General features: G+C 41.9%; 1 protein-coding gene across 1 annotated transcript in view; it reads right to left on the reverse strand.

The window, feature by feature from the left end:
• Nucleotides 1-3,964: 3,964 nt before the first annotated feature.
• The window catches only part of LOC119583462 (eukaryotic elongation factor 2 kinase-like), a 16,655-nt gene continuing 7,497 nt past the window's right edge, over nt 3,965-13,122 (reverse strand). Inside the window, exons 4-16 of the mRNA XM_037931952.1 lie at nt 11,526-11,667; nt 10,911-11,083; nt 10,109-10,233; nt 9,121-9,319; nt 8,516-8,595; nt 7,763-7,917; nt 7,281-7,451; nt 6,646-6,798; nt 6,176-6,298; nt 5,739-5,921; nt 5,399-5,529; nt 4,985-5,163; nt 3,965-4,500 (exon numbers count right to left, since the gene is read on the reverse strand). Of these exons, the coding sequence (XP_037787880.1) occupies nt 4,385-4,500; nt 4,985-5,163; nt 5,399-5,529; nt 5,739-5,921; nt 6,176-6,298; nt 6,646-6,798; nt 7,281-7,451; nt 7,763-7,917; nt 8,516-8,595; nt 9,121-9,319; nt 10,109-10,233; nt 10,911-11,083; nt 11,526-11,667 (1,930 nt within the window). The 3' untranslated portion in view covers nt 3,965-4,384. The remainder of the gene's footprint in view (nt 4,501-4,984; nt 5,164-5,398; nt 5,530-5,738; nt 5,922-6,175; nt 6,299-6,645; nt 6,799-7,280; nt 7,452-7,762; nt 7,918-8,515; nt 8,596-9,120; nt 9,320-10,108; nt 10,234-10,910; nt 11,084-11,525; nt 11,668-13,122) is intronic.

Consider the following 13,122-nt stretch of genomic DNA (forward strand, 5'->3'; position numbering starts at 1 on the left):
TGGCAGTGTTATAGACACATGAGTGAAATGATGATAATGATGATGACAATGTCACTGCGCCCCGGCAGGCGCCAACCCACCATGAAGCTTGTGGGGGAAAGCCCTCGGGAACCCCACAGGTGGATAGGCGGTCCCACAGCCTGCCGCCCCCCTTTATCTGGGGCTGTGTTGGTGGGGGGCGGCAGAGGTGGCGTGCACCCGGAGTGACCACCCGAGGCTTAACCTCAGGCGTGCTTTCCGGGTAGGCGCTTGGAACATCCGGTCCTTGCGGCAGGATGAGCGGTTACCTCTGCTATCGCGGGAATTGAAGCGACTGGGAGTTGAGGTGGCTGCCCTCTCAGAGGTGAGAAGACCTGGTAGCGGCACGATCAATGTGGGTGGTTACACCTACTACTGGTCGGGCCGCAGCGATGGTCACCACCTCCAGGGTGTAGCCATAGCCATCTCCAGTCGACTTCAGCCTGCGGTAGTCGAGGTGACACCGGTTGATGAGCGTATCATGGCATTGAGACTGAAGCATGCTTTTGGCTTCATGTCTCTTATTGCTGTATACGCTCCTACCGATGTACATAAAACCGATGTGAAAGAGGCGTTCTACGCCAAACTCGCATCTGTGGCAGACGATTGCCCCCGGCGAGACATTCGCATTGTTCTGGGCGACTTCAATGCGGTATCCGGCTGTGACCGAGCTGGCTACGAGATGTCTGTCGGCCCCCATGGCTCGGGAGCTGATCCCAGCAGCGAGAATAGCCTCCTTCTCCGGGACTTTGCTAGGTCCCAGAAAATGAGGATCTCTGGCTCCTGGTATCAGCGCTCCAACTCGCATCGCTGGACTTGGTACAGCGATACGGGTACAGTGGCCAAGGAGATCGACCACATTCTTGTCAGCACGCGATGGAGGATCCTCCAGAACTGCAGGGTTTACCGAGTGCTGAGTTCTGTGGCACCGACCATAGGCTGCTTGTGGCTACCCTGCGGGTCCACTTCAAAACTCCCCGTCCCTCCAGTGGCCACCCTAAGGTGTTTCACTTGGACAGACTAAGGGAGGAGGAGTGTGCCCGTGGGTTCGCCACGGCAGTCTCTGACCGATTCTCAGAAACCAGCAACCTGACGGATCCAGTTGCTCTGTGGGAGTCCTTCAAGCGCGTAACACTCGAAGCAGCTCAGGAGTCCATTGGCGTACGCCCAAGGACAAGGCAGAATACCATCTCCCTGGAGACATTAGAGGCCACTGAAGCATGTCGCAAGGCTCGGCTGAATGGGAATCAAGTCTTGCGCCGTTCCATGGTGCGTAGGGCTCGGACACTGCTGAGAAGGGACAAGGAACAGTTCATCAGGAATCTTGCTGAGGAGGTCGAAGGCCATTTCTTGGTAAATGACCTTCGCCCTGCCTACCAAGCCCTGAGAAAACTGAACCCTAAGCCCTCCTCACAGATGACTGCAGTCCGATCAGCGGATGGACGGATCATCTCAGATCATGTTGGGGTTCGTGAACGTTGGGCTGAGTATTTTGAACAGTTGTACCAGGTGGATCCTCCAACAGTTAGCTTGGATGCAAGCGATGTCTCAGTGCCTGCGCCGGACCCACCCATCAGCGAGGAACCTCCTACCCTAACAGAGGTTAGGCTGGCGATTTCCAAGCTGAAGAGTGGGAAAGCTGCAGGCATATGTGATATCCCTGCTGAACTGCTAAAGGCTGGGGGTGAACCTATGGCTCGGGGCCTGCATACAGTCCTGACTGCCATTTGGCAGTCTGGTACCATTCCCCCTGACCTGCTGAGGGGCGTGGTCATCCCTCTCTGGAAGGGGAAAGGGGATCGATGGGACTGTAGCAACTACCGTGGCATTACACTGCTCAGCATACCAGGCAAGGTTCTCGCTCACATTCTTCTGAAACGGATCCGCAACCACCTACTGAGACACCAGAGACCGGAGCAGTCTGGATTTACTCCTGGCAAGTCCACAATAGACCGTATACTAGCGCTTCGAATAATTGTGGAACGCCGTCGTGAGTTTGGTCGTGGGCTGCTTGCAGCCTACATCGACCTCAAGAAGGCGTTTGACTCGGTGCATCGGGAATCGCTATGGGAGATCCTGAGGCTCAGGGGAATTCCGACACAGATTATTGGCCTGATAGCAAGCCTCTATACTGGTACTGAAAGTGCTGTAAAGTGTGGTGGGGGTATGTCGAACTTCTTCCCTGTTAATTCAGGGGTGAGGCAAGGCTGTGTCCTTGCACCCACACTTTTCAACACTTGTATGGACTGGATAATGGGCAGAGCTACTAGCCAAAGTCAGTGCGGAGCAACACTAGGCAATATTAAGGTCTCGGACCTTGACTTTGCCGACGATGTTGCCATCCTATCTGAGTCCTTGGAGTCACTTGTGGCGGCTCTTGATGCATTTAGCAATGAGGCGAAGCCCCTAGGCTTAGAGGTCTCCTGGACCAAGACCAAGATTCAGGACTTTGGGGGCCTGTTAGGGGAACCCGTTCAGTCGATCCATGCTTGCGGCGAGGACGTTGAAGTCACAGAAAGTTTTACATACCTTGGTAGTGTAGTCCATATCTCTGGGTTGTCAGACCAGGAAGTCAGTAGACGGATTGGTCTGGCAACAGGAGCCATGAACTCGATCAACAAGAGCGTTTGGAGATGTCGGTACCTATGCAGAAGGACCAAGCTGCGTGTCTTCAAGGCCTTGATACTTCCAGTTTTGCTCTATGGAAGCGAAACATGGACGCTATCCAGTGCCTTGGAGTCTCGCCTTGATGCCTTTTGTAACAAGTCCCTTCGCCGGATCATGGGGTACAGTTGGCAGGACCACGTGTCCAACCGGCGGTTACACCGTGAGACCGGCATGGGACCTGTTACTTGCATAATCCGGGATCGCCAACTCAGGCTATATGGCCACCTAGCTCGCCTCCCTATGGACGACCCTGCCCACCAGGTTGTCTCTCTACGAGACAACCCTGGGTGGAGGAGACCTGTGGGACGTCCTAGGAGATCATGGCTTGGGCAGCTCGACGAGACCTGTCGTGAGGAACTAGAGATGGGCCGTGTGCCTGCCTGGAGACTCGCCTCGAGGGATCCTCGTGGCTGGAAGCGAAGGGTGGATGCGGCCATGCGCCCCCGTCGGCGTTAGCCCCTTGATGATGATGATGATGAATGTCACTGATGAAAGCACAATACACACAAACATTACTTGGATTAAATAATTTGTCAAAAAAGAATGAAACAAAACTAAAATGATGCATGAAAGAGGAGAAAAAAAAAGATAAATACCATAAGACACAGAAGATGAGACAGACAATTAATCCTAAAAAGACTTATCGTTAATGTGGAAGTGTACAAAAAGGAACTCCGCATTACAAAATGTTCGGATATTTCCCTTTGTGGTTCGGCTTCTTTGCCAAAATAACAATCATGATATATACATGATTCCTTAAACATTACCAAAGCACAAAATAAAGGAATACAAAGGCAATAGGAATTCATATTATTTCAACATCCGCCTCATTCTGCATTCTGTTGGCATTTGTAACTAAGTGTACCTATATACATTACATATTTCATGAGATAACAACATTTGCAAATATGGTGGTCATTCTGATAGCGAAAAATATTTTCTTTTTTTCTTTTTTACATATCTGTTGCATCCACACAAAACAAGTGTGGAGAAGGAAAGGAATGAGCAAAAGGTAGTAGCACAGAGGAGAGCCCACACGGATCTGCTATACGAGACACAAACAGCGACTCTCTCGTGAAATAACCCAAACAAAATGGAATTATGTAATAATGATGGAAAGAGGATATAAAATAAATAAACAACTAAATTTGAACCACAGAAAAATATAAGAAAAAAAGAAAGAAAGAAAGAAAGAAAGAAAGAAGAAAAAGAAAAAAAAGCTACAATGCGATCTACCCATTATGAACCTGATAATAAAAAGCCACCTTGATATCACTGTATTTCAAAATCACAGGGCACAAAAAAAGACATAAAAGCACTTAACATATGACTAGCATTTGGGGATTCTATATCAAAAGGAGATTTGGATAAAATGGGAAACAAGACCATGGAGCTTTAGAAAGGAAAACGAGGGTGAAACGTCCCTCGTGACTTTCAACATAAATGTCGTTTCCCCAAGGCTGTGTAATCCACTCATTTTCCTCAAGCAGTGGAGAGAGCAAACATAGTACCAAAGGTATTCACAAAGTATAAACCCTAAAAATTAAAAAAAAAGATAAAAAAATCTAGTCTACTGTGATCCCACTATCACATGGCATTTTTAGCACCCGAAGAACTCTCCATGGCAGTAACTCATTTGTCCACATTTTTGCGAGTTACATTCTGAAGTACTTCTTCATGTATGGAAGTCCTCTTCTCCTTACTCTTCCACGTCACACTCTGCCCAAGCCTCCTCTGCCTGCATGTAGTACTTGGATGCCAACTTGCCTTTCATGGCTTCTGTAGCAAGCTCTGCAGCCCAACTGAAAAGTTCTCCTGGAAATTTTAAAGAAGGGATTTTTTCAACATAAAAAATCTTGTAAGAATAGAATATAAAGCAACACACACACACACACACACACACACACACACACACACACACACACACACACACACACACACACACACACACACACACACACACACACACAAAACCTAGATATATATTAACAGCCTATTTGGCAAAGAGGGTAGGGAACTTTCTATGCTATCATCTGACAACCTTTGCTTTCTTACATGATAAATCTTGGCCATTTCATTAAACTTCTATATACATACAAAATATAAGGATGTCCAATATATGTTCATATTGCATAAGATTAAGCAATACTGAGCCCAAGACAGGAAACAACAGAAAGCAGTGATAGGAAGGGGTAAAAAAGAAAGAATGAAAAAACAGAGGAAACAAAGCAACAGGAGGAAAACATATGATATCAATGTAGTACATCTATAGACTCCTTCTAATGAGAGCAAAACTTACCAGCTTTATTTGGGTCTTTTGCAAGGCCATGGCCTCCAGACCAATACATCATGGCTTCCTTTGCCACCAGTTGATATGAAGGATCATCCAGGGTGGAGTTGAAATCACCTTCCTCATCCTCTGAGTTTGTATTCACTACTTTCTCCAGCCAGTACACAGCTTTGACCCAATCCTTTTCCCTGGAAGAGGTCACACAAGACAGTAAATATCAATGCCAAAGGAACAAAGGTTTCACTTATAAAAAAGGGATACTTGAATCAGCAAACTCCTCTATCATACATGGTAATAAAAGTCCATTCCATGGACTCTGGTGTAAAATTGCAGTTAAATTATGGCTATAAGAGACAGGAAGAATCATCATAAAACATTCCTGTCCTCATTACCATATACATGAAAACAGCATCATACACTCACCTGGTGTGTGGCAGTCCTATACCTGTTTCATAGGCCTTGGCAACGTGAATCATGGCAGCACGATCTTTGGCTTCAGCTGCTGTGATCAGGTAATCAAACCCAGCCTCAGCATCTTGCCTGTTTTCATTAAGCTGCAGAAAAGGATAAATGTGTTCAATGTACAGGTTATGCCCAAGATCATGTAAAATTTCTGCTGTTCTAAGAATCTTTTATTAAAGATGTCTGAATCTAGGAATCATATCAGTTACTTAGAGCAAAATCATATCACTTTGGGTAAAACATAGGCATAAACACCCCATGAGACACACCAATCAACTCTAATAGTGCAAATAAAACTTGCCTCAATGTCTGGTAGAATATCGTGCTGGAGACCCAAGTGCAGATTTGCCATTGTCTTGATGGCCTCGAGGATGCCGCACTTGGCAGCTTGGTCCACGTGGAAGATAGCTGCCTCGTGGTCATATGTTTCAGATTCCTCGACAAACCTACTGAGTTCATGGTACTTTGCAAGGTCCAAATGTACCTGTGAGAATGGATGATGATAAAGATACACACAGAAAATAGGCAGATCCATTCTAAATAGTTCTTGCAGTAAATCACACAATTTAAGTAATAGTAAGCATTCTTATAGAGCTATGACTAAAAGACACTGAGATTTCCAAAACCTGACTTTACCCTAAAACCCTTTTACAATTTGAAACAAGATTTGAGGAACATTATGCTCTAACTTCTTGGGTTATAACATCTCCCTCTCCACCCACTTACCCATCTACCCACCTGGCCAAGAATGGAGCCACCAGTCTTGTTGTGGTTCTCCTCCAATGTCTCCACCAACCTCCTGTGCTCCATCTCCCCCAAGACGTGGGATGGACGTGCCTTACGCTGCACCATCTCCTTGAACTGTCAGACGACACAAAGGGTTAAGCTGGCGAAAAGCTCTTTACACTCATTTATTCTACATGAAGCTTTTTTGAATGACAGACACAGCAAACTATAAGAAAGAGGATAAAGAGAAAGATTCAGCTGTGGAAGATGAGAAGAAGCAGAGGAGGAGGAGGAGCAAAGAAAGAGGAAGATACAGATGTGGAATATGTGAAGAAGCAGGGGAAGAGGAGGAAAGAAAGAAGCAAGGGAAGATAACAAGGAAAAAGATGAAGAGGACAGTCAACAAAAAACAAATAAATAAATATATACATAAACAAGAAAGAAAGGAAAAAATTAAAAATAAAATAGATTCCTCCTCTAACCTGCAGCATCTCCCTCTCCTTGTTCATGGTATCTGTCCCAGAGTCGCAGGTAGAGTCAAAACGCAGCCTCACATCTGGGCCTCGGTGTTCCCTACGTGCAGAATCCACGGCCGAGTCCTCGCTCTCTGACATGATGTGGAAATCATCGCTTTCCTGTTGGATGTGGTAATGCGAGTGGTTACTTGCTGGAACTGAATGCTGAAAGAACTGCATTGTAGCAAATATACATTGTGAGAGCTCAAGGCAAGATTACAGAACAATACTTCTGCAATATATCAGTCAAAAATTATAAAATATTTCTTAAAATATGGTAGAATGAATAAGAATAGTATAAATCAAATATCAGAATGACTATAACACTTTAAACCATAGTCGGTAATCTAATCAACCCAACAGATGCAAATATTAGATCAAAATGTGCTGTAGAAAAATGTGCAGAGAAGGATGAATACCTTCAAGGAACTATTCGACACAATCTGCACCATACGTACATAAAAACAGTCACATGTATCCCTGACGAAGATATACTCAAAACCAAATCAAAACCATCTCTGGTGCCATGAAAGACATTCATTCTCATTCCTACCATTTCCCACGTTTGTTGCAACAGACACTGAAACGTGTCGCCTTCTTACCAGCGAGTCGACAGAGCTAATGGAGTTCAGCTTGATCCTCGGCTTCTCGTCCCCTGATCCGTACCCCTGTGACAGGGATCGCATGCGGATGTACTCCTGGATGTGCTCCTTTTCCTCTTCCGACGGCGTTACCACTATCTCTTCTGTCCCGCGAGCAACGGTCTTACATGACTGAAACGTGAAGTAGAGTACCTTAAGTATTTTTTTCTACCTGACTGTGTCCAGATACTATACTCATATATTTTTTTCTTTCCTATTATCTTCTATATTTCAGGAGTTTGATTTTCTGCTAGTCCTCCCTCTCCAGATATCTCTAACACAACCGTAATCTAGCATCGTTGCACACTCTACGTACCATTACGCTACGAAACTTTTGGTATTCTCCGGCACACTATAAGTCTGTAAACTTGTATGCACACACATATAAAAGACAAAAAGGGAAGAGGTGTCATCAAACCCCAATACAACCCACTGCGTCTCACCTCCAGGTTTAGCTTGTTCTCATTGGCTCTCATTTCTGAGGGAGCCAGGTCAAAGGGGGTGAGGCCGAGGCTCTTGCAAATGGTGTTGCACCTGTGCGAGTGCAGGAACAGGGCCATGCCACGTGTGCCGAGATTCCCGTCACCATAATCATCACCTATTTCATAAGAAGAAAAAAAGATGCCTTTGTTGATAAAGAATAGCATTACTTACTGACCTATATCAATCTACTTAACTGCTTAATTACTTATCAGTCTACTTACCAAACTACTTTTTATTCACATTTTTGTCCTTTCAATGGACACTTTTTTTTTTTTAGAGTAAATAAAACCAGCAAATATGCCAAATTCATATGAGCTGTAAATGACACTACTGTGCAAATGGAAAGAAAGAGAAAAAGAAAAAGAAAAAGAAAAAAAAGAAAGAAAGAAAGGGGAAAAAAAAAAAAAAAAAAAAAAAAGGTGATAATACCATGTTTGTCTTTATCATTTGGAACATATCGTACAGAATCCCTTTGGGCACTTCATTCCTTTCTATTAGACTTAAGTAATATTGGCAAAACAGTTGTGCATCCATATTTCTAGTAAACAGACACCATTTTCTTCAACTACCAACCTAGTACTGCCTTATGGTAGACTAACTGACAGTGAACTGAAAATTAAATCACCATTTTCTTCAACTACCAACCTAGTACTGCCTTATGCTAGACTAACTGACAGTGAATTGAAACAGTAAACACAGTCTAATTCTCTTACCCCTTGCTGTGTGAATCTGGGGATCTGTGTACAGGTCACCAACACCCTGGATGTCAACCACAATCAACTCGTGGCCTGATCTGAGGGAGAAGGAAATTCAATAAATTTCTTAGTTTATAAAAAAATAAAGAAAAGACAAGAAGAGAGAGAGTGAGAGAGAGCAAGGCAGAGAATGAGAGAGAGAGAGAGAGAGAGAGAGAGAGAGAGAGAGAGAGAGAGAGAGAGAGAGAGAGAGAGAAGGAAAACCCATGAAGAAAAATTATGGGGGGAAAGGAAGGGGAACTGGAGAATGACAAAGATAGGAAAAGAAGAAAAGAATAGGAGAGAAGAAGAAAAAGAAAAATGAAGGATAGAAAAAAGAAAGAAAAGAAAAATGAAGGATAGAAAAAAAAGAAAGAAAAGAAGAAACAAAAGAATAATGACGGATAGAAATAAAAAACGAAAAGAAAAGAAAAGAAAAGAAAAAGTAAAAGAAAGAAAGAAAAAAACCATGTACAGTTAAAAGAAAAACAATGTATCAACAATCAATTAACTTTCTACACATTTTCCAATGGAAATCACCACCAAGAAAATTGACGAACTTGCGGAAAGAGAGAAAGCCTTACCTCTCGAACGAGAAGTGCGAAAAGGCCTGGGGAGTCATCCTGAGAGCCTCTGAACGCACGAAGCCCGAGTTCGAGTTGTACTTGACGTACTTCCCCTCAATGAAGTGCTCCAAGTGGAACAGGGGGCTTCCCTCCCTCTCGTACATTTCCAGCACTGACATTTGGAAGATGTCCACCTTGAGCGGATACAAGTTGGATACTTTAGAGACCAATGAATTCTATAGCCTTTCACGGAAATAGGAAAAGTTCACTATCCAATATCTGTACACATTTTTTTGACCTTGACCTTTTGAATCATTCAATGATTTAGCATCATCTAGCAGAAAGACACAATATTGTATACAGACTTGACATGATGATATATTATAAGACGGAGTGCGATTCTCCCCCGAGAGACCACTGAAGGATGAGAAGAGACAGATGAGTTAGTAGACTGCAGAGAATGAGAGAGAGAAGAGCAGCAGAGGAGAGTATGAGAGAGAGGAGAGGAGAGAGAGAGAAGTAGAGAGAGGAAGAGAGAGAAAGAGAGAGAGAGAGAGAGAGAGGAGGAGAGGAGAGGAGAGAGAGGAGAGAGAGAGAGAGAGAGAGAAGAGAGGAAGAGAGAGAGAGAGAGAGAGAGAGAGAGAGAGAGAGAGAGAGAGAGAGAGAGAGAGAGAGAAAAGAGAGAGAAGAGAGAGAGAGAGAGAGAAAGAGAGAGGAGAGAAACAGAGAAAAAAAGATGAAGAGAGAGAGAAAGAGAGGAGAGAGAGGAGAGAGAGGAGAGAGACAGAGAAGAGAGAGAGAGAGAGAGAGAGAGAGAGAGAGAGAGAGAGATAAGGAAGAGGAAAGAAGAAAAAAAATATAGAGTGAAAGAAAAGAAGAGTTAAAGGAAACAAATAAAAAAGGAAGGCTATGAATGTGGGAGCGAGAAATTACACGAGAAAGCTGAACACCAGACGACATTTCATCATCATCACCTACACATCTCGGTGCTCCATAAAGGCATTACGAACCTGCAGTTTCACATCCTCAAAATAGGTCGACCTTGGGGTACTCTCATCCATGTAGTTCTTTGCCACGTAATTGTGTGCCCTGGCCCAGTCGTCTTGGTGGCAGAAGTTGCTCAGTTTCTTCCTAGAAAAAAGGACAAAAGAAAAAGAGAGAATTAGTGACAAGAGCTCATCTGTACAAGCCAACAGGCCCAACTTGTTATCCTACAGATATAAACTGGATATTTTTCAATACTTAAAGTTGTTTTACCAATTCCTAATGCCTAATAATATACTACAGTACACCACAGACAATAGCTATTAATAATGTTGAAGGACATAGCAGCACCCACTACAGTGCACACAATTCAGTCATTGTGTGCCACACCTAACTCAACCTGCATCTACCTTGGAAAATAATCAAGTAGTTTCAGGAAATTAAGTGTTTGCTCCAAATTTTGTTGAGAGCCAGAGAGGAGGTTTATTAACATCCCACAAAATCAGCGGTTCATTAAAAATACTCATCCAGTAGCCTACACAGGAAAAAATTGTTTTCTTTTTATATAGTTCTCTTCATGACAACCAACCAACATCAACCTTGATTCAATATGACATTATATATACTATATTTTTTATCCATCGAAACAGTTCTTTAAAGCATAAAAAAATAAAATAAAATAAAACAAAGACCTATCCACATTTCCAACCCCTCAGTCAGCTACCAGCAAACCTCTAGAGAGAGAGAGAGAGAGAGAGAGAGAAGAGAGAGAGAGAGAGAGAGAGAGAGAGAGAGAAAAAAAGAGGACACATGCCACCCCTTACATGCGGAAGCACTGCCTCATTGCGCCGTTGTTGAAAGGCTGATCCTCCATCTTGACCAGGACCTCATCTATGTGCCATTTCTGGCTCAGAGCGTGGTAGCGGTGGCGACGCGCTTTCTCCGTCTTGTAGGTGTCCAGGTGGAATTTCTCCCACGGGTCTCCCAGGGCACGCACCTGAGGCATAAAAGTACTTGAAATGTGATTTTTGAAAGTCTTATAATTATCATTATTAATAATATCATAATCATTATAATTCTTTCCTCTAAGTTAGAACATGGAATGAATTTCACTAAAATTTAACTATAGTTATATCTATTTCTCAGATTTAGATCTCTGCAGAGTAGCTGAAAGGAAAGCAAGAAAGAAATATGTATAATGATGATAATGATGAAGTAAAAGATAGGAGGAAAGAAAAAAGAAAAAAGCCAATGGAAAGAAAAGAAAAGAAAAGAAAAAAGAAAAAGAAAAAAGAAAAGAAAAAAGAAAAAAGAAAAAGAAAAGAAAAAAGAAAAGAAAAGAAAAAAGAAAAAAGAAAAGAAAAAAGAAAAGAAAAGAAAAGAAAAGAAAAAAAAGATAAAACACAGCAACACCCAACCAGAGACGAACCAAAGCATACCTTGAGAACTGCATTCTTCCAACACATCCTAGCGAACGCCTTGCTCTTGGTGGCCTTCTCCCTCGACCGCTTCAAGCCCATGCCGTACACCGCGGAGAAGAAGCGGTTACTGTTCTCCTCCGGGAAGTGCTGGTGATCATCACTAAAGGGGAGAAAAAAATAAAATAAATAAATAAACAAAACCATAACTTAGTGACGCTTCTCTATGGGCTCGAGACTTTGTCATTGATTATATATGTGAAGGCATGGATATTAGGTTTAGGTATACTTGACTAACAAAAGCATTTTTTAAAAATTTAATTAGGTTCACTACATGATGAATTAGAGCTTCAGAAAAACAAATACTAAACTAGACAAACTTTAATATACAATATTATCATTTAAACCAAAGTGAACAAGCAATATAAAACAATAATATATAAATAACATTACCAAGACAAAATAGAAATAGTAAAATCCTATACTAAAGCATAATGTTAATGCACTCTCCAAAAATCTTAAAAACTAAACATTAAAGAAAATGTACAAACAAAATAATCCTCTAGAGCCTACATAACCTATGTTAGTCCTCAGAATCTCTCATGCATATATCACAGGTTTGGGGAAAGAGATGGTTGCTTCTGCTGCCCCTTTTATGAAATGAAAAGGCTTAAATATAAATATCTTTAGCTTAGTCAAGGCAATGTTCTACATCCCATTAGGAAAGAAAGACCAATTATAAATAAATAATAATAAAGCAAATAAAATTAATAACAAAAAAACTGTAGTAATTAATTTGTTCAAAATGAAAACCAAGATGGAGAATCTATGCCTCTGAAAAGCAGACAGTCTATACATTATTCTATATACAAATTCTTTTGAAGTGAAAATGCACTTGTGAGGCTGGTGATTATGACTAACTGCAATAGGTCTGAGTGGTAGCTTTGTGTTTAATGCAATCATCAATACAAATGTTGCTATAATCAAATGACTGTCAACACTAACCTCTTATCTTGTCAATAATCATCAACCTGTCAAGCATGTTTCCCCTTTTATAATAATAATAATAATAATAATAATAATAATAATAATAATAATAATAATAATAATAATAATAATAATAATAATAACAATAACAATTGCATGTGTGTAGAAAATTCAATAATGTGCTTTAATGTTTATTCCTTCGAAATGCACGTTGATTAAAGAGAAATCGCAGGTGTAATTTGGACTCTCAATCATTAATGAACTTCCTCTTGTGAATTACAACTTGAATTTTGAAATAAATAAAAGCAGTTCAAAGATATCTTCCTCTTTTTTTTTACATGTGAAAGAAAGAGTGAAAGTAAAATATGATAATAACAAATAAAAATAGATAAATAAAGGCCATATAATCTCCTTCACATCCTGCGTTCGGGTTATCTTCGGCCGCAGGATAATGAATTTCTGTGCATCTTGTCTAGAAGCTAAGCATTCAAGGCTATACCACATAGAAGCTTTGCTGGAAACTTGCAGAGCAAAAGGCAAGATGAGAGTGAGAGAGTGAGACAGAGAGAGAGTATGAGAGAGTGAGTGAGACAGAGAGAGAGAGAGAGAAGAGAGAGAAAGAAATCGAAAG

The sequence above is a fragment of the Penaeus monodon genome, chromosome 17 (assembly GCF_015228065.2).
Source record: "Penaeus monodon isolate SGIC_2016 chromosome 17, NSTDA_Pmon_1, whole genome shotgun sequence".
In the NCBI taxonomy this organism is placed as follows: domain Eukaryota; kingdom Metazoa; phylum Arthropoda; class Malacostraca; order Decapoda; family Penaeidae; genus Penaeus; species Penaeus monodon.